The sequence below is a fragment of the Phyllostomus hastatus genome, unplaced genomic scaffold (genome assembly GCF_019186645.2).
Source record: "Phyllostomus hastatus isolate PE091 unplaced genomic scaffold, TTU_PhHast_1.1 phas_scaffold_501, whole genome shotgun sequence".
NCBI classification, from domain to species: domain Eukaryota; kingdom Metazoa; phylum Chordata; class Mammalia; order Chiroptera; family Phyllostomidae; genus Phyllostomus; species Phyllostomus hastatus.
The window spans coordinates 55,793,912-55,819,215 of NW_025334033.1; the positions used below are offsets into that span (position 1 = coordinate 55,793,912).

General features: G+C 35.6%; 1 protein-coding gene across 4 annotated transcripts in view; it reads right to left on the reverse strand.

Moving 5' to 3' along the window:
* Nucleotides 1–25,304, reverse strand: part of CEP128 (centrosomal protein 128) — a 349,655-nt gene that overhangs the window by 262,114 nt on the left and 62,237 nt on the right. For all 4 annotated transcript variants that reach the window (XM_045823801.1, XM_045823799.1, XM_045823798.1 and 1 more), the window contains 3 exons: nt 5,340–5,426; nt 2,336–2,410; nt 596–728 (listed from right to left, as the gene is read on the reverse strand). In XM_045823801.1, the coding sequence (XP_045679757.1) occupies nt 596–728; nt 2,336–2,410; nt 5,340–5,426 (295 nt within the window). The remainder of the gene's footprint in view (nt 1–595; nt 729–2,335; nt 2,411–5,339; nt 5,427–25,304) is intronic.

The following is a 25,304-nucleotide window of genomic DNA, read 5'->3' on the forward strand; positions in this document are numbered from 1 at the left end:
AAGGTGAAAGAAGCCAAGATTATAGACCATAGGATTCCAACTATATGAGACTCTGAAAAGACAAAACTATGGAGACAGTAGGAAGATCAGTGGTTGACAGATATTAAGGGAGATAAAGATACAAATAAGTGGAACACAAAGAACTTTCAGGGTACTGAAACTATTGTTTGATACTGTAATGGTAAATGGGTGTCTTTATATATTTGTCCAATCCCACAGAATGCACAAGACCAAGAATGAACCCTAATGCAAACTATGGACTTGGGATGACACGATTGATCAGTGTAGATGCATCAGTTATAACAAACATCTCTCTCTTCAGGGGATGTTGATAATGGGGGAGGCCAGGCATGAGGGGGAGCAGAAGTATGTGGAAATCTCTGTATGTTCTGCTCAGTATTGCTATAAATACAAAACTAAAAAATAAAGTGTGTTGTTAAAAAGTGGATGCTACATTATTAACTTGTTGGAAAACGTTGTGGTAAATCAAGAAATAGGTAAGATGACAAAAGCACAACACAAGGAATGTGATTCTGAAAATGGAAGTATTTAAGAAAGATCGAAATCCCTACATATTTACAAATCAGAGTGGTACCTCTCCTAAACCTCCAGTCATCTCCTTGTTCATCCTGCTGGTTTGACTGCTGCAGGGAAATCTGAGATACTTGATGTTGTAAACCCTTTCGATCGCCTTCTGCTTTCATAAGTTGTGTACGGAGTTCTTCTACCTAAATACAGATGGTCAAAATAAAACTTTTGTTAAGTTTTAAAAGTTAAAAAAAAGAATAATTGAACTCTCAAATTATTACAAATTATTGTCCTAGGGAAAATATTTACTTCAGCTGGGCCACTGCAAGCACCAGGTGAAGCCAAGCTAATCTCCTTGACATGCCAAACACAGTGGAATAATCTCTTGCTCCATTTCTTTATTCCTCCCATTCCTTCCACAAAGAATGAATGTCCTCTCCCCTTCTCTGTGTCTACTGTGACAAAGAAGTTGATCACATTTAAAAAATCCTTTATTTGGACCTCAGTTCACTCTACTACTATTAACCAAAACCACCTCCAATTAAGTACTACATGTTTTCATATTTTTCACTTAGTTTCTTTCATGTGAACATGGCCTCTTGATTGGTAAACTGGAGAAAAATGATCATCAGTTAGCATATTTTGAAGTCAAAGTACTGTTCCCTTTAAATAAGCAATAAACACTATTGAATAAACTATAAACTTCTTGAAGTCAAGAACTATTTTATTCATCTCTGTATTTCTAGAGACTAGAAAATTGCCCAGCACATACCAGGTATATCCCCCAAGACCATTTAAAAAGTTAGCAATGGCAAAAACACTCAGCTAAGTCACAATGACAACCCAAACACAGAAATCTCTTACTTCAAAAGATGACATTATAAATAAAGTACAAATCAGAGTTCCAAAAAAAATCAGAATGAAATTAAATACAAACATAAACTACCAAAAAAGAAAGTCTGAACTCTGCCAACATTAATTCCAATGGACCACTGGCTGAAGAACAAAGCCAAGGAATATTTTCAAAGGGTTTGTAAAACAGGTGATGTGGTGTATTTTCAGCACTAATTGTCAAAATGTAATACTCCTTCTAACCATCTATATGATTTCTGACATTTTTGCCTCCATAACATATTATGTAGTGAGTTATGCAACCCACATCTCAAAACAGAGGAAGGTACAAATGCATTTTATATTAAACACCGGCAGAGAGGCCATTAGAAAGCCACAGGCCCCTATCCAATATATGTAAGATGGCTATTTCAAGTTATAGAACTTTAAACATCAGAAGCACCAAACTCCCACTGTGGGCCAATGGGCTGCAAAATATTATGCTTTAAGAAAGCCTCACCTTTGGTTAAAAAGGGACAGCCAGCATCTTGAAAATATGAATATAAGACAATGATGCATTCCAAGTAACTTTGAATGAGCAAAAGTCTGTTGTAATTTATTGTACTCCTCCTTCCCTCTCCAGTGCCTCCTTGAAGAAAATTAAGCCCCTGGGAAAATTTTATCTTACACACCCAGTCTCACTTTTACACTGGTTATGCTAAGAGAGATAAGTCCTAAACTGGAATAGCACCAGCAAGATACATGGTCACATGGAAACTGAGGCTGGTGTTTTTACTAGCTTTCTCTAAATCTTCCTGAAAGGATTTCATCTTTTACTTATGTATGCTGATATACATTCGTTATGAAAAAATTATTCTAGACCTAGGTTTTTCCTTTCACAAAGACATTTAATAGAGAAGAAGACTCAGTCCTGACTTAATTTAAAAGCAGCTTATCAGAGCTTGCATAGACTTACTTGATGCAAAAGTGTTTCTCTGCTGCCTTCTGACTGATTCAGTAACCTCCGAGATAGCTCCAATTCCTGGGCAAGCTGAAGTTTCAACAAAGGATGAAGAAAAATGTCCAATGAGACACAAGTTAACTTAATTGTATGAGCAGAGATGAAGAGGAGAAAAGTTGAAAAGTTTTCAGAAGATAATATAAAAGGATAAATATCTTGCTATACACACAAAGGAATGCTTCCACTGAAATAGTGTTGACTGCATAACACAAAGTGAACCAGACCACGCTTCCAGAGGGCTGGGTTCCCAGTCAGTTTCATCTCAGCTTGACCTTGTTTAAATCTCTTTTCCTTAGGCCTCCTTTCTCTTACCTCTAAAGTAAAGATTTTTATACTAAACAACCTCTGAGATTCCTTCCAGTTCTAAGTCATTTTAATCTACATTCTAAAGCAATTTGGTCTTTAAATTAGTACCCACAGTATCATATGAACTGAATTAGAGTAAAAACTTCAAAGACCCAGGGACTCAAAGTATATTTCATTCAACTGATGAATTCATGTATTCTTACATTCCTAATATTTCCAATACCCACAATATTGCTAAAATTTTTAAATATCGAAGTCCAGAATAAGACATTTAACATTTCTTGAATAATACTGCTATTACATAAATAGCCACAAAAAAAAAATGTGCCTGTTAGGCAACTAAATACCCTGCAAAGACTGAATGTGCTTAGGTTACTTTTAGTTGAAAAATATAGTAGGATGGAAGGGGAACAGAATGCCACCCCAAAATGTGCCTTTTTGGCACAAGGATTATTTTGAGCTGATGACACTCAAGACCCAACAGACTCAAGGTACTTTTGCTCTTGCCCTTAACTGTGAGAAAGAGCTTAGAAAGGGGGTCTGTAACAGAATGAGAGCTATTTTATTACCAGAGATAACTCTCTGTCTGGAAGTGTTAACTGCATAGCAGGGCAAACACTTTTTTACCAAACACTCGTTCTTCTGATGTTCCTACTATCGATATGTTAGTCCTTCAAACACTGCCCATGTGGGAGGAACTACCACCAAGGAGCTGCATGCGGGAGCACCGCACTGACGGGACGGTGCAGCATCCTGACCATGGGACAGTAACGTGAATCTGTCCATGAGATAAAACCGTGTAGAACTCCACACACACACACACACACACTCGACACACAGAGGAGTGCGCATAAAGCTGCAGGAGAATGGAGGGTTGTACCAATGTCAATCTCCTGACTTCAGTATTAAATGACAAGCGTGCACAATGTTACCACGGAGGGAAACAGTGAGAGAAATATGTGACCTATCTGTAGGTTTTGTTTTACAACAACCTATGAGTCTACTTCAAAATAATTTTTAATCATTATATGTTTTTTAAAAATTATACATGTGGCTCATAAAATAAATGTCATACTTTTAAAAAATAAAATATGTGTGAAATCACAGGATCTACACAAAATATTTTCTCACCTGTACTCTTGTTTCTATGGAGAAATAAAGAAGGAAGAAATCACACTTCAGTCAAAACAGTTTCAAAATCTACCAAGGCCCATCTCCACCATGATCCCCACGGAGTACCAGCTGTCTTAATTCCCAAAGACCTGGCCTGACGACCTGACATACCTTGTTTACAGTGAAGGGAGTGTGCATGCATCATTTACCTTGCCATTGGTTGGTGAAATAAAATAATGGAAGTCATTTTAGATATAAAAAAGCAATTATGAAGTAAGGAACATTTATTGTATCAGGGGAAAATTTGCACTGTATCATACATTACCTTGTGCTCATCCATAAATCTACTCATTTGCAAACTGAGAACAGTTTGTGGCCTCTGAATTCCTTTCTAATTCTAACATGCTAGGCTCACAGGGTCACCGACATGAATATACATGGTCTGTCCAGAGAGAATCCAGCCATTGTTAATATAACAAGAACAGTTTGCATGACATCAATGCAACCTGGCAGTCAAGGACAGTGGACTGGAATGCACATGCGTGAACAATGCTGGCTTCACAGTACTGGTCAATGGGGGCAGCAGACTATTGAGTGAGCATGTGCATTGTGTGGCTGTTACATTATTTACTATTAATAATAGTAAGATAGCTGAGTGAGCAGAGCAACAAATCTGCATCGAATTTTACATTAAGCTTGAACATTCCTCCACAGAAACTATTTGGATGATTCAGGAGGCTGCAGCTATGGGCAACTGGTGACTGGCAGTTTCATCAGAACAGGGTGCCCACTCATGCATCACATCTCGTGCAGAGTTTTTTGGCAAAACAGCAAATCACCCATGTGACTCAGCCCCCATACAGCTCAGATTTGGCACCCTGAAACTTCTGGCTTTTTCCAAAACTAAAGTTACCTTTGAAAAGGAAGAGATTTCAGACCATCAATGAGATTCAGGAAAATATGACAGTGCAGCTGATGGCAGCCGGGAGAACTGTGTGAGGTCCCAAGGTGCCTACTTTGAAGGGGACTGAGGCATCACTGTCCTATGTACAATGTTCCTTGTATCTTGTATCTTCTTCAATAAATGTCTCTATTTTTCATATTATATGGTTGGATACCTTCTGCACAGACCCCATATGTCAAAAGCCCTTAATATTTAATGATAACAGAAGATTTTTCCTCTAGGCTGAACTATAACTATCTTCTATCACAAAAATGAATATATCCAAAATGCCCAGCCTTTAAACAACAGGTCTTTCCTAATCCCGTAGCAAAGGCAAGCTCCCCAGGTGTTCCCCTGGTAAGGAACAGTAAAGGTTCACTCACCTCTACAAAAGGAGAGTGGCCAGATGAAAAGGTAGCAAATAACCTGTACGTGTTTTTAAGAGCGAACAGCAAAATGGCAGAGGCTTCCAACCCAGGGACTCTACATCAATACCTAAAGGATGCGCTCTGGTCTAACGAATGACCTCAAAGCACTCAACAAATATCACCGGCCCCAAACAGCATTACCCTTTGAAAGATAACTTTCAAATCTTACTTGACTCTTCTCAGTTTCAGTTTGTCTTAGCTTATTTTTCACTACTCCCTCATCTTCATGTGCTTTAGCTTCTTGTTTCTTCAATGCCTAGAATGAAAGGGATGGGAAAATATGTATTATACCAATATACATTTAAAACTGAAAGACACCACTCGGACCTACTAAGAAAAGGCTGAAGAAGATGAACAGGAGTTGTACGAAATATATAAAGGAATTACAACCTGCTCACTTACTGAAACTCAAACAACATTTCAGTTGGAATCGAATGGAAGCAACTTCCTAATCTTCCTAATCAATTTCCACTTAGTTCCCCTTAGTTTCACCTTTTTTCCCCATCTTTCAGAATTTTGAAACATAATTAGAAAGTGCAGACAGCTAATGGTTTTCTTGGAAACAAACAAAACTTACTGCCTGTTGAAATAATAGTATTTAAAAGTTATGTTATCTGTTCAACTATTTAGATGTAATATTAAAAACTAGCTCACTAGTTTTCAAAAAAAAATAGAAATGTGCTTGTTGCATCATTATTACATATATGACATTTTATCACAATATATAACTGGCTCTTCAAAACAAATTTCACACAGGGGGGAATATTCTTTTCTATATTCTTCTCTCATTAATAAAATAGAAGAAAAACTTTTAAAGATACAGAATTCAAAAGTTAACCACAAAAGTGTTTTCTTGGGTTTGTTTCTATGTTAAAATTAAACTTAAGGAAAAATGTATAGTTGGAGCAATCTTTCATGAGGTCTAAAAGACATTCCATTTATTCAAAAAATGTTTTGACAGTTCTAGCATTTAGACTTAGAAGGTGTGTATGTACAAGCCATACAAATTGAGAAAAACCAAATTGCTAGAAGTCTTTTCCAACAGGATCTACAGTATTCAATCAACAGAAAAGTGATTTTTAGGTAAATAGCAGAACACGTTAAAAACTGTTTTGATGTGAGTATAATCAATCATATTCAATTTCATTAACTTATCCAACAAATAACTTGCATGTGCATTTATAATGTGCCAGGCACTGTGCTAGGGGCTACTAATATACGTGTACATGAAATAACCATGGCCCCCTATCCATGAATTTGCAGCTCCCTCTGCCATGGCTCCTACTCCCACTAATAAAAAGCAATTGAGGAAAAAGACGTCATCCACATGAAAAATAATCTTGGTTTGAGTATAGTAATATAATAAAACTTTTATAGTGTTTACCATATCCAGGCATTCTGCTTCTCCTTCAATACATTAAAGAAATACATTATATATATTGAATATAACATTTTAATCTTTTTGATAATTCTGTGAGTTATTACTAAGCCCTTTTAATTAAGGAAGCAACTGGGGTACCAGTACTGGAATAACTTCCCCATCCTAACCAGGTCACTCACCTAGTCAGTGACTGAGACAGGACGCAGACTCGGGCTGTCTGCCTCTCCATGGGGAAATATAATATCAGGCTTACCGGATGGAGAGGAAGACAAAATACTCTGATACTTGTAAAACATTAAAAGGTACAATAAAAGACAACTACAATGATTACTGAATTGTTAACACTGGTGAAGCATTACAATCATAATACTTTCAGGGAGTTAAGCAGTGATTCTGATGTTTGCTTTTGTTCTTTATTATAGAGTAAATTTTGTGATAATATTTAATTCTACATGCATAATCTATTCAATTTTGGCTCATTGGAATATTCTCTAGTGAAGAAATTTTTCCATTTTACTAACTGGAATTTATCCATTTCTTCCCTTTTTTATGATTTCCACAGCTCACATTTTTAAAATCCTATAACACTTTACATAAAAAAAACTAGAATATTATATTAACATTTCCCAAGTGTTTGCATACTTCATTTTGACTAAATGCATAAAAAATGTTCAACTCGTTTATATGCTTAATTTTACTTACTTTGATAGACATTCAAAATAATCCTGGCTTATCCAGAGGCCTCCACTGCCAAAGAGCAACACAAAAGCTTTTGGCGTCACTACGGTACAAGCTTCAGAAGGCCAGAACCTTGACTGTCATGATCACATTTTACTTCTTACACACTACGGGGCACATTTTAAGTGGTAAGGATATGTTATTGAATGGATAAATATTCCTTCATAATCTCTGAATAACAATTTACTTTGCAATTGGCCAATTCTGTTCATCACATACATGTAAATTTTCCAGATTTCTTCCACCTTTATTATTGCCATATTTGCTCAAGTACCAAGTTGTCTTTCTTTCTGGAAAAACAATTTTCATGGTGTTGTGACATTGGAAAATATATATTTATTTGGGGGTTTAAGTCAAAGAGTTAATAGCCTTTCACTGCTTTTATAAGTCATCTTTTTAGTCTTTTCTTTAGAAAAGAAATCTTGTGAATGGGTTTATTTTAATTTGTTTATTTTTTAAATAATTCAGGTTGACAGAACAGTTGTAAAAAGAGCTTAAAGTTACCATATATCCTTCATCTACTGTTTCCAAAAATTAACATCTTATATGTCCATGGTATGTTTATGAAAGCTAAGACATTAACATTGTTACAAAACCATTAATCTACAGTTTTTACTCAACTATCAAATGTTGATTTTTTTTACCAAAATCCAATTCAGGGTACTATGGAGCAGATTCCAATTTGTGAAAGTTCTCAGTTCATGAAAGTTTCTCTTTCCTTGTTTTTATGATCTCAGCATTTTTGAAGAGATACTTCAGGTACCTTCAGGTCAGGTATTTGATAGAATGTCCCTCAGCTTGGGTTTGTCTGATGTCTTTTCACGATTAGACAGGATTCATACATTTGGAAGTGGGGGACAGAACAGAGGTCAGTGACCTTCTTGATGCATAGCACTGAAGGGCACACGACATCAGCATGACACAGGACTGGGGATGACAACCTTACTCTCTTCATGCAGATAAGTTGGTGTCTGCAAATTTCTTTACCATAAAGTTCTTATTCTTTCCTTTCCATACACTATTGGTTAAAGGACAGTCAATAAGCCCAGCCCATACTCAAAGGAAAAAATTAAGCTCCACCTCCCAGAGAGAGATTTTCAAAGAATGTGTGGCAATATGTTAAAACCACTGAAGTAACTAACAAATATTTTACTAGATTATTTTGAGGCTATGCAAGTATCATTAAAGTTTCAGTCACCATTTTTAGCTCTAAGCCAGACCAACTATAACACTATTAGTTCTTTCTGGCCCACAACTTTTTCCCCCCATCAAACCTTACAGTCTAATGTAACCCAGATTCCTAGTAAGTTAACTCACAGACAGTGTTCACCAGTAAGCAGAATATTGAACCACTTTGTATTCACCCCAAGATAACCTGCTTACACCAAAAACATTGAGTGATCCAGGATTTACATAAGACTATATAGGTATACACACTCATGAAATCTCCATCAAACATTGGGTGTTCTATAAATTCACCTGGGCAACTCCACCAACCAGGAATCACCCTTCTTCCCTGTTCACCTACATCCCGTTCAGCCTCATTAGTTGATTTTTTTGCAGCTTCTGGACCTTCCCCACATGCTTCTAAATCTCCCTGTCCAAGTAATGTACAGCAGTCTGCCCCTTACAGTCCTCAATTTTGAATACTTACACTCATAACCATGCCCCACACTCCCACTTGCCCCACCCTGTACAGAAAGAAGCTCGCAATTACTGCAAGTCACCACAGATTGGTAAGGGCAAGTTCCACTCCCCTTAAAGGGCAATATGGGAAATAATTATCTCATTCTCATACTAATAGATATTTATCTTCATTTTTTATGATAAGTACAGATATTAATACTGGGTATTAAAAGAATAAAAATCAGTAAGTTGAATTTTAATTAATCAAATTATCTTTTCTATTTCTAGTACATGAAATTATACCCTATAAAAACAGAATCCTTCTAAAAGTCAGCAATTTTTTTAAAATCCAAATTTCCATATATGAACTTGCTGAATAAGAGAGCCTCTAATTCTCTTGGATGCCTTTGGATACCTAGGAATTTGCAATAAAATTTCCTTTTCTTCTCACTATCCACCTTAAACATCAGACCAGTTATTTATAATAACACTTATCCAAAATAATCTATTTTTCTATCGTAGTTCTACTTGGTGCCTAAAATGTTGTTTAATACTCTTCATTTTTATTTCTCTTTTTACTCTGAGGGTATGTAAGTCTTAGAAAATTCAGTCGATGAGAACTTAAATCATATCATTTTCAGTGGAGGAGCAAAAGTGATATATTGAGGATCCACCCAAAGCAAATTACTGCATTTCCACCATACCATCTAGAAATGTCATTAAACTTGAACATTATTTCTGCTTCTTCTACCCTATGAGTCAGTAAACAAGTAAACACACAAGCAATATTCTCGCCCAGAATACTGAACATACTTTCCACATTATCTGGTTTAAAATGAAAGATGAAAGAAAATCAAACTCGTACGGCTTAGTAAATATATATTAATGCACTTTAAATTTCTGAAAACCCAGATAATACTCAATGAAAAACATTTCAAAAACTAACCGAATCGAAATTAGAAAGCATTTCTTTAAACCTTAATAGTAAATTTTAACTCATTTACGACCTTTTTAAAATGTATAAGCCTGCAACGGATTTCTTTTCCATTTGACTTAGATCAAGCAACTCAGAATTATATTAAAACTGACCCAGTAAAAGCCGTCACAAAAAAAGGAAAACACACATGCCAATGAATTTCTATTACAGTTATTTTGCCCTTTAAGGTTTTTTGTTGTTTTTTTTTTTCTCATAAAAGCAGTTTAACTATAAAGTTATCATGTGCCCTACTCTAGGATTCAGACTGTTTTATATGCTTAAGATCACAGCAACAACACTGAGCCTTAACAGAGGGTCCCTAGGGCACAGTTAAATCTTTTTTTTTTAAGGGCACAGTTAAATCTTTTTTTTAAGATTTATTTATTTATTTACTTGTTTATTTATTTTTACAGAGAGGAGTAGGGAGGGAGAAAGAGAGGGAGAGAAACATTGGTGTGCAAGATAAACATTGATTGGTTGCATCTCACACACCCTCAACCAGGGACCTGGCCCACAGCCCAGGCATGTGCCCCAGCCAGGAATCCAACCAGTGATCTTCCGGTCCAAGGAGCAATGCCCATCCCACTGAGCCGCACCAGGCAGGGCTACATCTTTAATAACAACAATTTTTCTTTGTTTCCTTAAGTGTGCCTATTTCCGTTAAAAAGACTAACACAGAGTATTGTACTACTGCAGTTCTTTACAGGAAGATAATTCTGAATTCTCACAGTTACATTTTTTTTTAGTGCAGGCTTTCCTTTTAGAGAAGGGGAAAAGAGAAAAGAAAAATGTTTGTAGACATCTCATCTGACCATAAAAGCTCCCACAACTTTGACAATATGCTTGTTTACCAGGTGGCTCTAAAAAACTAACACTCAAAAATGTAGAACAAACAGACAATACTTCAAATGGACCAGCAAGCTTGGGTAAGAATGATGGACTTGGAATGAAAATAAAAAAAGGTCACATCTTAACTCCCTTCAAAGAAAAAAAACACGAACTACCCCGTCTCATCCTAATCACTCAGGAGTGCCGCAGCTGCGCGCCTTCGGTCACAGTGGTAAGGACATGTAGCCGATTCACTGGTAAACCAAGATAATAGGTCAGTAACATTATATACTTAAAGGTATTAACTTTCAAGTCACATTTGTTTTTCCACTAACTATTAGAGAATGAAGAAGCCTGTCACTGGTAAGTGGAAAAATAGTTGTTCCTAATATATATATATATATATTTTTTAAGACTGTTTTGTAGCCGTGTTAAGTTCCCAGCACAACTGAGAGGAAGGGACAGAGAGTTCCCACATACACCCTGCCCCCATAACCGCATAGCCTCCCGCATTATCAGTGTCCTCCAAAAGAGGAGTGCATTTGCTACAAATAACGAACCTACACTGACAATCATAGCCCAAAGTCCAAAATCTACATTAGGACTCACTCTCGGTGGTACATTCTATGGGTCTGGGCAAACATATAATGGCATGTATCCATCATTTTTATCATACTATAATGAATCTTCACTGCCCTAAAAATCCTCTGTGCTCTCTACCTACCCATTCCTTTCCACCCTACCCCGACTCCTGGCAAGCATTGGTCTTTTTACTTTCTCCATAGTTTTTCAGAATCATACAGCATGTGGTCTTTTCAGATTGCCTTCTATTACTTAGTAATATGCCCTTAGGGTTCCCCTAAGTCTTTTTTATGACTTCATTGCTCATTTGACTATATTTTTATAATTAAATTCTTCAAGTAGGTACAATATAAAAGTCAGCAAAAATATTTGTCAAAATACAATATTTTGATCCAAATTAGACCATACAAGCTATGAACAGAAGATATTAGTTGTATTTATGTATACTGAACATTTTAAATATATTTAAGGATATTTGTTATTTTAAATTCAGATAAAATGTTGTTAATTACTTAGTATGCATAACACACTATAATGAGAACCTGACTTAACTGGAATTTTTTTAAAAGATAGAAATCTGGTGTCCATTTCTAAAATTCTCTTTTGGAAACCTAAATCACAGCTCTAGAATCATTAAACATCAATAGAATAATTCCTTATTTTGAAAAGGAATATATACACATCATACAGCAGGATTTTATTTTTCATTACCTATACTGTTCATTTAAATCAACGCAGATTTTATTTCTGTCAAGTTCTAAATTTCTTAATTTTGTTTTTTCCTAAATCACGTTAGAGATTCCTCCCACATGAGAACTAGCTAAAGTCATGGAAAAGTTTAGCCTTTAAGTTCATCCAGTTGGGGATTATCGGTGCCAACAAAAACCAAACCAAAACAAAACAAGTTTCTTTTCTAGGCAGAAAACAATGCATTCATATTCTAAATCCCTAAACCAATATCTAATTCAAAAATAGCTAGATGGATTTTACTTAGGTTGTTCAAAGAAATTTCTTTTTCAGCCATAACCAGGGAACACAAATTGCATACCAACATCTACAATTTAAAAAAAAACTTAAATAAGTGAAACTAGAATTGCATGACAGTAGCCCTAAGAGGATCCAATAGTGATCAGTAGTACTATTAGGACACCATACAGATTTTTAGGATACCAAAGTTGGGAAGAAATTCTGAAAGCTTGCTGCCAGTTGAACTGTGAGTATTTTCCAGATGGAAGTGGTAAGCACAGTGAGTTGAGTCACAAGACAACCATTCCTGTTTTTCAAAGGCTAGAGTAATTACCAAGTACCATGTACTTAAGTAAGATTTATCAGTTGTTAAGGACATTGGCATTATTTTTTATGGTCATTGTAATCCTTAATAAAAGGTACCTGAGGTTTGAAACATAAAACTCAAAGCTTCTCTTTTGGAATGGCCTAGATATCTATTTGTGTATGTGAGTGTTCTTATGATAAGGTGTTTACTACTTCAAGAATCCAAAAAGCTCGTATAGGAATTATTATGGTAGGTTATATGGGCACTCATTACTGACCTATTTTCCCCAATGAATAACAAGCAAGTTTACTGGTTTCACTATGTCTATATTTATGGAGGCTGACTGGGTAAGGTACCCTGTGCCAACAAAGCCAACCAAGGTCATGGGTTCAATTACCGTGAGAGCCAATTCCCTTTACTCTGTTTCATGGTAATAGGCTTTATTCTGAAACCTTAGCCAAAGGCTACATGGAAGACGAGGCCAGAGACCATGGATGAATCAGCAAACCCACTACCATGACTATAAAAATAACTGAGAAGTAAAACCCCTATTGATTAGTGTCAGAATTTCATTCTTCAAATGTTAGTAAATTTGCCAGTCTGCAAAACAAAACCTTAATTACTGCCTATAAAGTTGGTATGCTGAAAAGACATACAAGTCTTTGACTTATTTAATTCAAGAGCAACAATGGTAATGAGTATTATTCCCTAAAACACCATTGCTTTTACTGGAACGGATTTTATTTTTATGCAATCTTTTACTCAAAAAAATCTTGCAAGTAAAGTTAAATGTGAGCCCAACAAGTGCACTTTCCAGGATTTCCTTCAAAATCAAAAAGCCAATGCTCTTAGTGGAGGGTCTGTTTTCATCTGAGTAGTTTCCACTCAAAAAAGACACTAACCGTTTTATTAGAAATCCCAGAGCAAAATGATACTTTATTGGACTTTCTAAATGCAGGACCACTGAGTTAGAATTGTTGACAAACAGAAGATGATGCATAATTATAGAAATTTAATTTAGAATTTCTCAAGTTTTATATGTACTTGAACAGAATGCCCTACAAATATACAACATCTTTCATTGTTCAGAGTTAGAGGATGTTATTTTATGCCTGTGGATTTGTTTTGGGGGGTTTTTATTTGGTTTGTTTTTTTTCACTGTTTTCTAATCAAAACAGTACCAAGTCAATGAATAAGCCTATCTGTAGCAGAGTGGTCTTTGTTTGCACAATATTACTATGCCCTCAGTAGTTGCCCAATAAATATTAATTGATAATGATGGAAAAGGACTTTATAAACAGATGCTGTAGGATAAATTCACTGAAAATTTAGATAGAAACATTTCTCTCTTTAAGAAAAGCATGAAGTAGAAATTAAACAAGTTCTGCACTCAGAAAAATCTCAGCCTGTTGTCAGACAGCTGTTCAGTCAATGAGAGCACGCTTTTCATCATCATAGTATTAACAATATTAAATGTTTATTTGCATATGGCACTACACAAAGGGACTAACACAGATTTAGCTAGCCTTATTTGTTATAATTTACAATGATAATATTGGTGAGAACAAATAAGTACACATAGCAAAATAAACGTGATTAAACAATGCTTTGAGATCTAGTAATAAGGTGTGGATGTAATATATATGTCAGACTTAAATGTAACTCACAGCAGCAACAGGAGTATTTATAAAGTAAACCTCAATTATTTTCAAATAGAATTTGAGGTGCTTTACAAGAACACCTATACATATGCTTAAGAATAGGTAAAATAAAGAAAGGAGTCACAGGTTCTAATAGAGAGGACAAGTAACAACTCTTCAAGAACCTAGGGAGCAAACAATCAGAACAAAACTGTGGGGTGAAGAGGGAACACAAAAAATTGTACAAGGACTGGATTCAATGAAGCTAGGAACAAGAAAGCTACAAGCAAAATGACTGACTCAGGAACACATCCTGAAAAATACAATATTCACAAACACTAGAACAATAAGAAAATATGTGTTAGTATACATGAGAGAATTTTGAAGAATGAGAGTTGAAATGGGAGGTAAAAGAGAGTAGAAAGTACACTACAGGCATTTAATAATTAATGGCCTTAAGTAATGTTTTCTTAATAAAGTAAAAAGCCTAAGAAGGCATGACAAAGTGTTTATTTATAAATAAGATTATAAGAATTTCAGATTCATTTATATTTACATACCATCTCATAAAAACTGCACCCTTCAAAGGAATCACCCCTGGCTGGCGTAGCTCAGTGGATTGAGCGCGGGCTGCGAACCAAAGTGTCGCAGGTTCGATTCCCAGTCAGGGCACACGCCTGGGTTGTAGGCCAGATCCCTAGTGCAGGGTGCGTGAGCAGCAACCACACATTGATATTTCTCTCCCTCTCCTTCTCCTTCCCTTCCCCTCTCTCTAAAAAATAAATGAAATTTTAAAATAAAAAAGAATTCTTTTAAAAAAAAAGGAAAGATAGTATGGCTTATGGATTCTGTGTCTGTGATACCAATGAATCATATAGGGAGTTTTCTCCATGAATGGAAGTTCAAGAATCAAGTGATTAGAAAGCTAAAAGAGACAAAATCCAAAATGTCTTCCAACTTCTCTTCCATAAGAAGTTTGGTGAAAAAATTATTTTCCACAGAAACAATATTAAAAGTGTTTTAGTGTCACCTGAAATGATCAAAGCCTAATAAAATAGACTCCAAATTGAATAAGAGGAAGGGCCATGTGCAGATGCCGGAGGCAAAGAGGAAAATCAAGAAAAAGACTAACAAAGAAAACTGAAAAACATGATATGTCAAGGAACTACACATTTCAAGCTGTGCCAAATAGAGCTCAACCAGCTTTGAGAGACAAATCCCATAACAGCCAATCATTCTTTTCCATCTATTTCCTTTCATTGGCACATTGACATTAATGGTTCTCCCACAACCTTTCAGAAAATAGTGCTTATTTTATCCTTGCCAAAAAAAAAAATGTCCACAGGTAACAAACATATAAGAGAAAATGATTAGTATGATATAAAATAAGACAAAGAGCAATGTTGTAAATCAAAAGTATAGTGAATCAGAAATTAAATAAGCATTTCAGCCATAGATTGGTGAAGTGCTTATCATGCAGCAATAAGCAATGGTGTAGAACCACATTCATAAAAGAATGCCTAGAATTATTTGAAAACCCAAACACTCAGCAAAAATGTCACTCCTTCCACCGAAATTTTCCCAAAGAGCCAAAAAGGGGCAACTCTCTCTCCCTGGGGCTACTCTGAACCTATGCAAAGCTGAGATAGCACCTCACCAAATTACAGTGATTGCTTTTCTTTTTATTGTTCAATTACAGTTGTCCCAATTTTTCCCCAGTTGCTCTCCCCTGCCCCACTCCTCCTCCCTCAGTCAGTCCCCACCCTGTTGTCCATTACCATGGGTCCTTTATACCTGTTGCTTACTAGACCTTTTATTTCCTTAATTCAATTAGGAGCCTCTAAAGGCCAAGATAGCATTTTACATATTATTAAATCCCTAGACCCCAGCATAGTACCTAGCACATAGTAGGTACATGAGTATTGGCCAAATGATATTTTACTATATATAGTACTGACTACATAGTATGTAACATTCATTCATTCATTCATTCATTCATCTTCAAGAAACACCTATGGGATGTTATTCCAGGCTAGCCACTGCTCTAGGTGCTGGAGACACAGCAATGAGCAAAACGGACTAAGTGCTGGCCTTCATAAAGCCAGCAGATGTCAGGTAATGAAAAGCATTATAAAGAAAAAATACAGCAATATAAGGGGCTCAGGCGTGAAGTAGAGATACTTTGTCCAGGGCAGTTTTCAAGGTTTTTTCGAAGTAGAGCTCTGAATCACATGAGGACATAAGCAATGCAACTGCTTTCAGAACTGACAATTCCTGGCCCTCGGAAAGGAACGTGCAGATGTCCAGTAGCAGGAAGGTGCCTGTCATGTCTATGAAAAAGCAAGAAGGCCATGTGGCTGGCCTAGAGTAGGTAAGAGGAAGAACGATAAAAAGATGGGGCATGTAGGGACTACCTCAGAGGGGCCTTGTAGGCTGAGGACTTCGAATTTCATTCTGAATGTGATAGAAGAGGAGGGGGTATGGAGGGGAGAGGCTGCAAGAAGGGGAAGAAGAAGGGGAAGAGAACATTTAAGGGTTTTAAAGAAAGATGTAGCATTATCTGATTCTGTGGGTAAAGTCTATAAGGAGGTAGGAATAAAAACAAGGAAGCTGGTATAGTAGCCCAGATAGGAGACATCAGCAACAAGATCATAAATGAGAACAGCAGTGGTAGAGGGGAAGGGTAGTTACCAATTCAGAAAATATTTCTGAAAGAGCTGTCAAAATTTAATAATGGACTGGATGTGAAGTATGGGAGAAACAGAGAAGTCAAAGACATAAAGGAAACATGAATATTTCAAAACAAAATTAAAATTATTTTATCAAGATGAATACCCATCTCTGTAAGAAGAAATAAATCATAGGAGCTACTTATTGGGATGAACCACACATATGACTGCATGCACACACACACAAGATTTAGCACTTTCTGTACTAGTTCACAGGTCAGAAGGAGAAAGAACAGGAAATGGAGCTGCAGTGAACAAGTCTGCCCAGGCTTCATGGCTTTGAATCCATGACATCACTCTCAATGCCATCCAAGATTAAGACTGGCTAGCAATGCTGCAGGATCTCAATCACAGATAATAAACATGAGGTTGAGTAACATTTTCTCACTGCCCTATAAGGCCCATTAAATAACTGTGTAATAAAGCTACGGCTGTAATTTGATTGTAATATGGAAAAAGATGTTAGAAAAAACTAAAAAGTTTATGCCTTGAAAAATAATTAATGCCACTGATTCAATATTTAAATTTTAAAAAAAAGGATCCAGTGTACAGAATAGAAATGTAAATTAACTAGAAATGCAATGAGTCACAACAGAACTTTTCGATCAAGCAAAGAAAAACAAAGAAACAAAATGAGTCAAAGGAAGAACACACAGCAATAAGAACACCAGTAGAACATGGTGACAACTAGAGTGAGCAGATGACAGGGTACAACAGCAGTGATTATTAAGGAGAAGAAAATGATATTAGAAGAAAGGTTTGGATTGATATATGATAAAAATTTAAAGAAAGTATCTTTGGGACACTTCTTTATAGCTTAGAAATATAAAACGTGGAAAAGGACATGGAATATGACCCCAATGAAATAAACTCTCATCAAATTATAGACTCTAATTGTTTTACTATATGAAAAAGATTCTTGCAGAGGGAGGCAGAGAGGGAAGAAGGAGCCACAACCCTGAGTAGGAAGCATGAAAGAAACTAACAAGAAGGGATAGAAATGACAGCTTTACTGTTAAATGTAGCAGATGTCTTAATATGTAAGACTCAGTGTGCCATAATTCATTTTTCTACAGTGGAGAGCAACACAGTTTCAAACTTAAAATTTCAAATAGCTATAATCAAATAATTAGGTTTTTTTCCATTGCAATGTTTGTGCCAAGTACACTTTCAGGAATCCCCAAGAGCTGAGGTATATATGTTGTAAAGAATCATTTTTCAACAAAGTTCTCCAACTTTAACACATTTCTTACCACTCATGAGCTCTCTTGTGTTTCGCGCACCATCTGTTAAGGACCACTCACGAGTTTTCTAGTGTTTCTCGCGCCTCAGTCCACAAGCAAAAATGAAGCATAAACAGTTTCTGCTATCAGAAGAGTCTCACAAACAATGGGAAGACCAAGAAACAATTCCCAAATGAAAGGAAAGGAGGAAGCCTCAGAAAGAATGCTAAATGAAATAGAGGCAACTCAACTATCAGATACTGAGTTCAAAGCAATGATTATCAGGAAGCCCAATGAGCTCACAATGAGCTGCCAGAAACTATAGGGAAGCTACAATGAGCTCACTACAAAGGATATCAACATGAAAAAGGAAATAGAAACTATCATCAAGGGCTAAGAGGAAATGAAGAACAGTTTCTGCTATTGGCTGATGAGCCTGGATAATGGATGACAATAATGAAGGCTCTCTGGAACCAGAGACAAATCTGTCCAGCCCTTCCCCTGGGGGTGCAAGGAGAGCACCTCGTAAAGATCCACCCAAAAGGTTGTCAGGTGATATGAAGCAGCGTGAACCTACGTGTATTCCAGGGAGTGGAAAGAAAAAATTTCCTACAAGAGCTTGCAGAGTTTGTGCCGCCTATGGAAAAAGGAGCGAATCTAGATACTTATGTAAATTTTGTTTGGTCCCTCTTCATAGAGGAAAATGTTTTACGAGGCACCATACGTTAAAAAAGTACTAGGAACTTTAACTGTTTCATTAGTTATTTAATTGTTTTTATAAATAAAAATGTTATTGAAAAACAACACCTAAAGTGCATTATGAGCTGTAGTTATGATGATTTAAATAACGAGCAGTTCGCCCAAAAACGTGCAGTCCCTGGCGTATGTCTTAGAGATTTCTACGCGGTATGCAATTTAATAAAACAAGCCTGCTGGGTCACAATTGATGGTTCCATACTGACGACTAGTGGTCAAAAACCTGCAGTGATTCCCTGTTAAGGATCCTAAGACTTTTATCTAAATTTGAAACAGGTCATGGAAACTATGTGAAAAAACTAAGTTAAAAGACTTTTCTTTTAACTAACGTTCTGAAAATTACAACAGAAACAGCTGTTATCTGCAGTCTTTTAAAAAGTCTTTTCTGTCCATTATTTGCAGCATCCCCAAACCAAAGTCAATCAGTATTTGCTGCTGATTGCTCCACAAAGAGTGAGTTTATTGGCATAGACATGGTGGAATTACCATTCTTTCCGAAATCCATAATTAATATGTCAAAAAGTCTTACTTTTAGAATTCATGTATCTGAGCTGTTCTGTTCTACTTGTTTCTAACTTTGTCTACTAGACACTAATTTATAAGAAATCCAGCAGTCTTAAGTTCTCAATATAATTTGAAAAACAAAAAAACTACTATATCAAAATGCTCCTTTTATAAAGTTAAAATATTTAAAATTTAATGGTGATTGTCTTAATTCTTAAAGAATGTTTGTGGGATTTTGGTTAAATCATTTAAATTACCACATATTAAACTTCAAAGAAGTTAAAATTAGTTACCTTCACTTCCTTCTCTGCAAGAATAAGAGCAGAATAAAGCAGAATAATACAACAATGTGTACCAACCTTTGAGAGAAAAATATTTTTTTAACCACAAATGTTATATGCAGCTAAATGGTCACTCACGTGTGAAAGTAACACTCATGTCTTCAACAACTATCCCCGGAGTATCTGCTAAGTGAAGAACAAGGCACTGGATGCCCCCAAAACAGGTGTGATGAACCAGGTTCCTGGCAGTGCAGTGCACATAGCGAGGAAGACATACAGTAAAATAAGTAAACAAACAACAATCATAGGTAGTGAGTGTCATAAAAAGATAAATATGATATGAAAGAAAGCAGAGGGACAGAAAGGGGCTATTTTAGAAAATGGGGCATGGAGTTTCTCTCTGAAGAGGTGGCAATTAAGGCTGAAGGATGAGAAGGGACAAGTTTTGCTGAGACTCAGAAATGTCCCAGTAAGACACTGGGAGGAAATCACTGTGGCTAGAAGCACAGATTTTTTAGAATAATTTGTAGTTAAATATGTAATGTTGAAATTTTAGAATAGCCATCTAAAGAAAGGAAATTTAATCTACAAAGCCATCAGTGAATATAAAAATAAATATACAACACATTTCAATCCAATATTAAACAAGAAAAAAAAGGAAGGGAAGAAACAAATTAAAAGAAGAGATCTTAAAAAAATAAAATGATAAAAAACATTTCCAAATGTATCGATGATAACTATAAAGTCACTAGCCCAGCAATTAAAAGACAATTCACCAGATGAGATTTTTTAAGTCCAGTATAAGAAACATGCAAATTTAAAACTACAGAGGAAAGATTAAAATAAAGAGGAAAAACCATATGCCATGAAAATGGCAATTCAAAGAATGCTAATATCCAAACACTAATTAATAATTTAAAAACTAACTGACCAATAAGTAATTATATCCATGAAACCACAGTCACCAAACAGATAAAGAAAAACTGACAAAAATCACAGGGATAAACTGACAGTGCTTTTCATAATGGGAGACGAGACTTTAGACTGACATATCTAATAAGAACACAGAAGAACAGAACAAAATTAACAAAAGTGGCTTACTAAATGTATATGCTTCTGCTACATGTGTGTCTGACATATAAAACTTTATATCCAAAAGAACAGAAAATATATTTAAAGTTTTTACTCAGAGAATACTTACAAAAAAATTTTGATGGTACTAGGTCAAAATGAAAGTTTCAATAAATTTCAAAGGAATTAAATTTACAATAAATAATAGAGTTTAAAAATCAGTAAACACACATACTTGAAAATTCCAAAAGGCACCCTAAATAAGTCTTGAGTTATAGAAAATCATGAGAGAAATCATACAAGATTTCGAAATAAACTACCATAAAAGAATAGCATATAAATATAAGGTAGCTTGGTGATAAAATTACAGCATTAAGTTTAAAAAAACAGACAAAAATCAATCCTCTAACTTGCAAGTCTAAAAAGTAAGAGTGACCTTAAAATTTTCTTAAAGGGGTAAAAAAAAGTAATAAAGTTAAAAGCAGAAGTTGATGAAGAAATAAACAAAACTAGTCAAAACAAAAACTTATAAAATAATATGTCTAGCAAGACAAATTTCAAAAGGGGGAAATAACTAAATAATACTAAAGGAAAAGGCTATAACTTCAGAAAAAGTGAAAATAATAAAGCAGGCCTATGATTGCTTCTTTAAATTCATTTCAAAACACAGGCAAAATGGATAATCTATAGAATCATGAATAATTGCCAACTAGACTAAAAAATAAAAGGACATAAAACCAAAACAGATTGAAGAAATTGAAAATCTTACAACCAACAGAAAGATAACAGGTACAAATGATTTTATGGGTGAGTTTAACAAACATTTATATAACAGACAAGCCCTCTGTTAAAGCCAGAGAATAGAAAAAGAAGTAATCTACCTAAATCATTTTATGAGATTAATCTAACCTTGTTTACAAAAGCAAAAAGAACGGTGCAAAGAAAATTATCAAATAATTTCAATCATAAGTATAAATATAAAAATCCTAAAGAAAATACTGGCAAATCATTTCAGTGATGCATAAAAAAATGCATCTAACTAAATATTGGGTTGGCCAAAAAGTTCACTTGGTTTTCCCCGTACAATAGCTCTAGTAGTACTTAGTTGTCTTTAACTTCATTCAAAACAGCTTTGTGACAGCTGTCATACTAGCATGCATTAAAAAAAAGTTTCAAAATTCGTGAATTTTTGTGCAGCCATTTAACACTGAAGATGGAAGAAGATATGCAACATTTTTGGCATATTATTTTAAGAAAGGTAAAAACACAACTCAAATGCAAAAAAAAAAAGATTTTTGCAGTATGTGGAGAAGGTGCTGTGTCTCATCAAACATGTCAAACATGGCTTGTGAAGTTTCTTAGTACTATTGACATTTTCGCCAAATAATTCTTTGCTGTGGAGCTGTCTTATGCATTGGGAGATGTTTAGCACCACCCCTGGCCCCTACCCACTGGAAGCCAACAGCAGTATATAGCAGACATACTCAAAGTATCCAAATTAATAAAGTTATTGGTGAAAATGAAATATGTGTCTTACTTTACAGAAAAAAAAACAGACTTTTTGGCTAACCCAGTAAGTTCTCAGGAATGCAAGGAGAGCTCAACATCAATTAATAGAGTCTACCACATTTAAACATTAAGAGAGAAAACAGCAAGAATATTTGATACACTTCATAAAGCATACATAATTTTTTTAAGAAGAAAAGAAAAAAACCCTCTCTTGGCAACCAAGGAATAGAATGCAATGTTGTTAATTTAATTAAAAAATAGCACTCAAAACCAGCAGCAAATACCGTGCTTTAAAAGCATCCCTATAAATACAGAATGAAACAAAGATTCATGCTACATGTCTTTGCTTTTTATTCAATATAGCAGTTGAGTTTCTAGCCAGTACAATAAAAACAAAAAGAATTATAAAGAGACTAAATTTCATTTAATTTCAAATGATTTGATTTTCTACTCGGTAGATTAATATACCAGTAAAGTTTCTAACAAATCGTAAGAATTAAAAAGATCATTGAGCAAAGCTGTGTATACAAGAGCCACATGTAAAACTAGTTACACTCCTATACAAATAACCAATTACAGATGCAAATCTCTAAAAAAAGAAAAGAGAAAGAAAACATCCCATTCACAAAACAAAAAAAAAAAACCCATAAGGTCTATAGGAATAAATCCAGCATAAGAAGTGCAAGACCTTTATACAGACAATTATAAAACATTATTGAAAAACATTATAAAATACGTTCTCCTCCAATTAATCTATATTTAGTATAATTACAATCAAAATGCCAGCAAGACTTTTCATGAAACATTGACAGGAGATTTTCATTAACACTCACCACAATGTAATAAAAGCTGCAGTAATTGAGACAAAACGATAACCCTTCATAACTAGACTAACAGATCAATGGCCAAGCACGAAGCCCCAGACAGATATCACAGGAAACTAGACACGTAATCGAAGTGGTGTTTGAATCAGAGGGGAAAGAACAAACTATTCAAAAATGATGCTGAGGTAACAGATTTGTCATATAAAAAAACAACTTTGATGCTTTCCTCCTACTACTAAAACAATAAAATCCATGGGGGAAGCACAGATAGTCCAGTATTTTAAAGTGGGCAGATGACCAGATGGTCGACACAGGCACAAATGCAAACTGCTGCAAATACGAGAAAACATGCTCAAATTCACCAGCAGGGAGTGAAAATGAGTCAACATGCTATACTCATCATCCCAGCAAAAATAAAAAGAATTATAATGATTACTACTGGTAGAAACATGATGGGAAGCCATTCTCAACCATTTTGCCAACAGAAATGAGATGAGTGAGAACCTTTGGAAAAATAACCTGGTAACCTCTATTATAATAAGATGCATTCATGGTAATAAAGAAATGAATAAGAACCATTATCAGCTACTTGGAGAAATTTCCAGAAAGTATTATTGGTCAGAGAAGAAAACAAGATGCACAAATATATGTTATCCTGTGTTATCAAAGTAAAGCATACCAAAAAAAATCCCTATATATGCAAAGGTGTATGTGCTCTATATACTCGTGTATCTGTCCAGGATAATTAAGAGCACAAAGAAAAATATAAAGGAGTATACCCCAGGCTATTCACTCTGGTTTGTTTTTTCAGGGGGTAGGGAGAGGGGTGTTTGATGATGAGAGAGCAAAGGGAGAGAGGCAGGAAAAGAACGAGCCACGTAAAGAATAAGGCTACACCAAAACAGAGAATGTTTGTATGATTATTTGTGACATGATCACATTTAGTTGTGCATTTATTTAAAATATGTGTGAATAAATACTTTTTACAATAAATATTTAATTAAAATGTTAAAAGAATTATACAAGAAAAAAACTAAACCTTGGATCAAAACAATGTATTAATATGGTTACTACTTAATGCATTAAACAAATATTATTAAGTGCAAATTATGTTAAATGCTCAAAACAAGTATAATTAAAAGAGGCAACACATCAAGAAATGGTAATTAACAGTGATAATCTAGGACAAAAAACTCCATATAATTATCACTGTCTGGAAACTGGACAGTGAGAAGAAAATAAGCCATCTTTTATGCAAGACAAGGAGAAAAGTCATCAATGGGATCAGGGTTCATTAAAAGAATGAAAGTGTTGCTCACAATAAGGCTCAGATTTATCCCACACACACAGCTTCGCCCATGGACGACAAACACTAGAGCAAGTCTCCAAATTTTCCCTGGCTGCACGCCTCCTCCTTCAGAGTAAAGCCTGTGGGGTTGTCCGACTGGGACACTCTGTGCTGTCAGCGCCACGGCAGTCAGGGCCCTGTGTGCGGGCACTGCCTGGGTCACCCTCTGCCTGCTGCACACCTGGCCACCTGGGCCTGATGGGTGACTTAATTCTAGAGCCCATTCCCCTGGACTAGGGAACTGAGGTGCTCTGTGAGCTCTCCTTGTGCTTTCCACAGAACTTCTATTGTATTTTTAAACTCTCATTTACTTGTAAATTCCACCTGTCTTTTCTCAAAGCCCAGGGAGGCCATTGGGATGGTAACTGTGAGGGTAATTTAATGGGCATGTATATAAAATATATCAAATAATATCAGTGGGAAAGGGAGGCTTTTGCTATGAAATACCAGTAAATATGTGAAAATGTAGGGACAAGCACAAAAAAAAGGGCATGGACTACGGCATGGGTGTCAAACTCATTTTCACCGGGGGCCACATCTGCTTCGCGGTTGCCTTCAAAGAGCCAAATGCAATTTTAGGACTGTATAAATGTATAAATTTTAGGACTACTCCTTAACAGTTAAGCAAGAGCTCGGTGCTGCCGCCGGGTAGAAACAAGGTGCTGGCCAGATAAAACAAGGTGGAGGGCCAGGTTCAGCCCACAGGCCTTATGTGTGCCACCTGTGGACTATGGGAACAGGAAGAGGAGGGTAACGCGAATGCCCAAGCAGAAGCTTTCGGATTCATCGCTGGAAAGGTAAGTGAAGTGGAGTTCAAAATCTATGTCTCCAAATCAACTAGGATA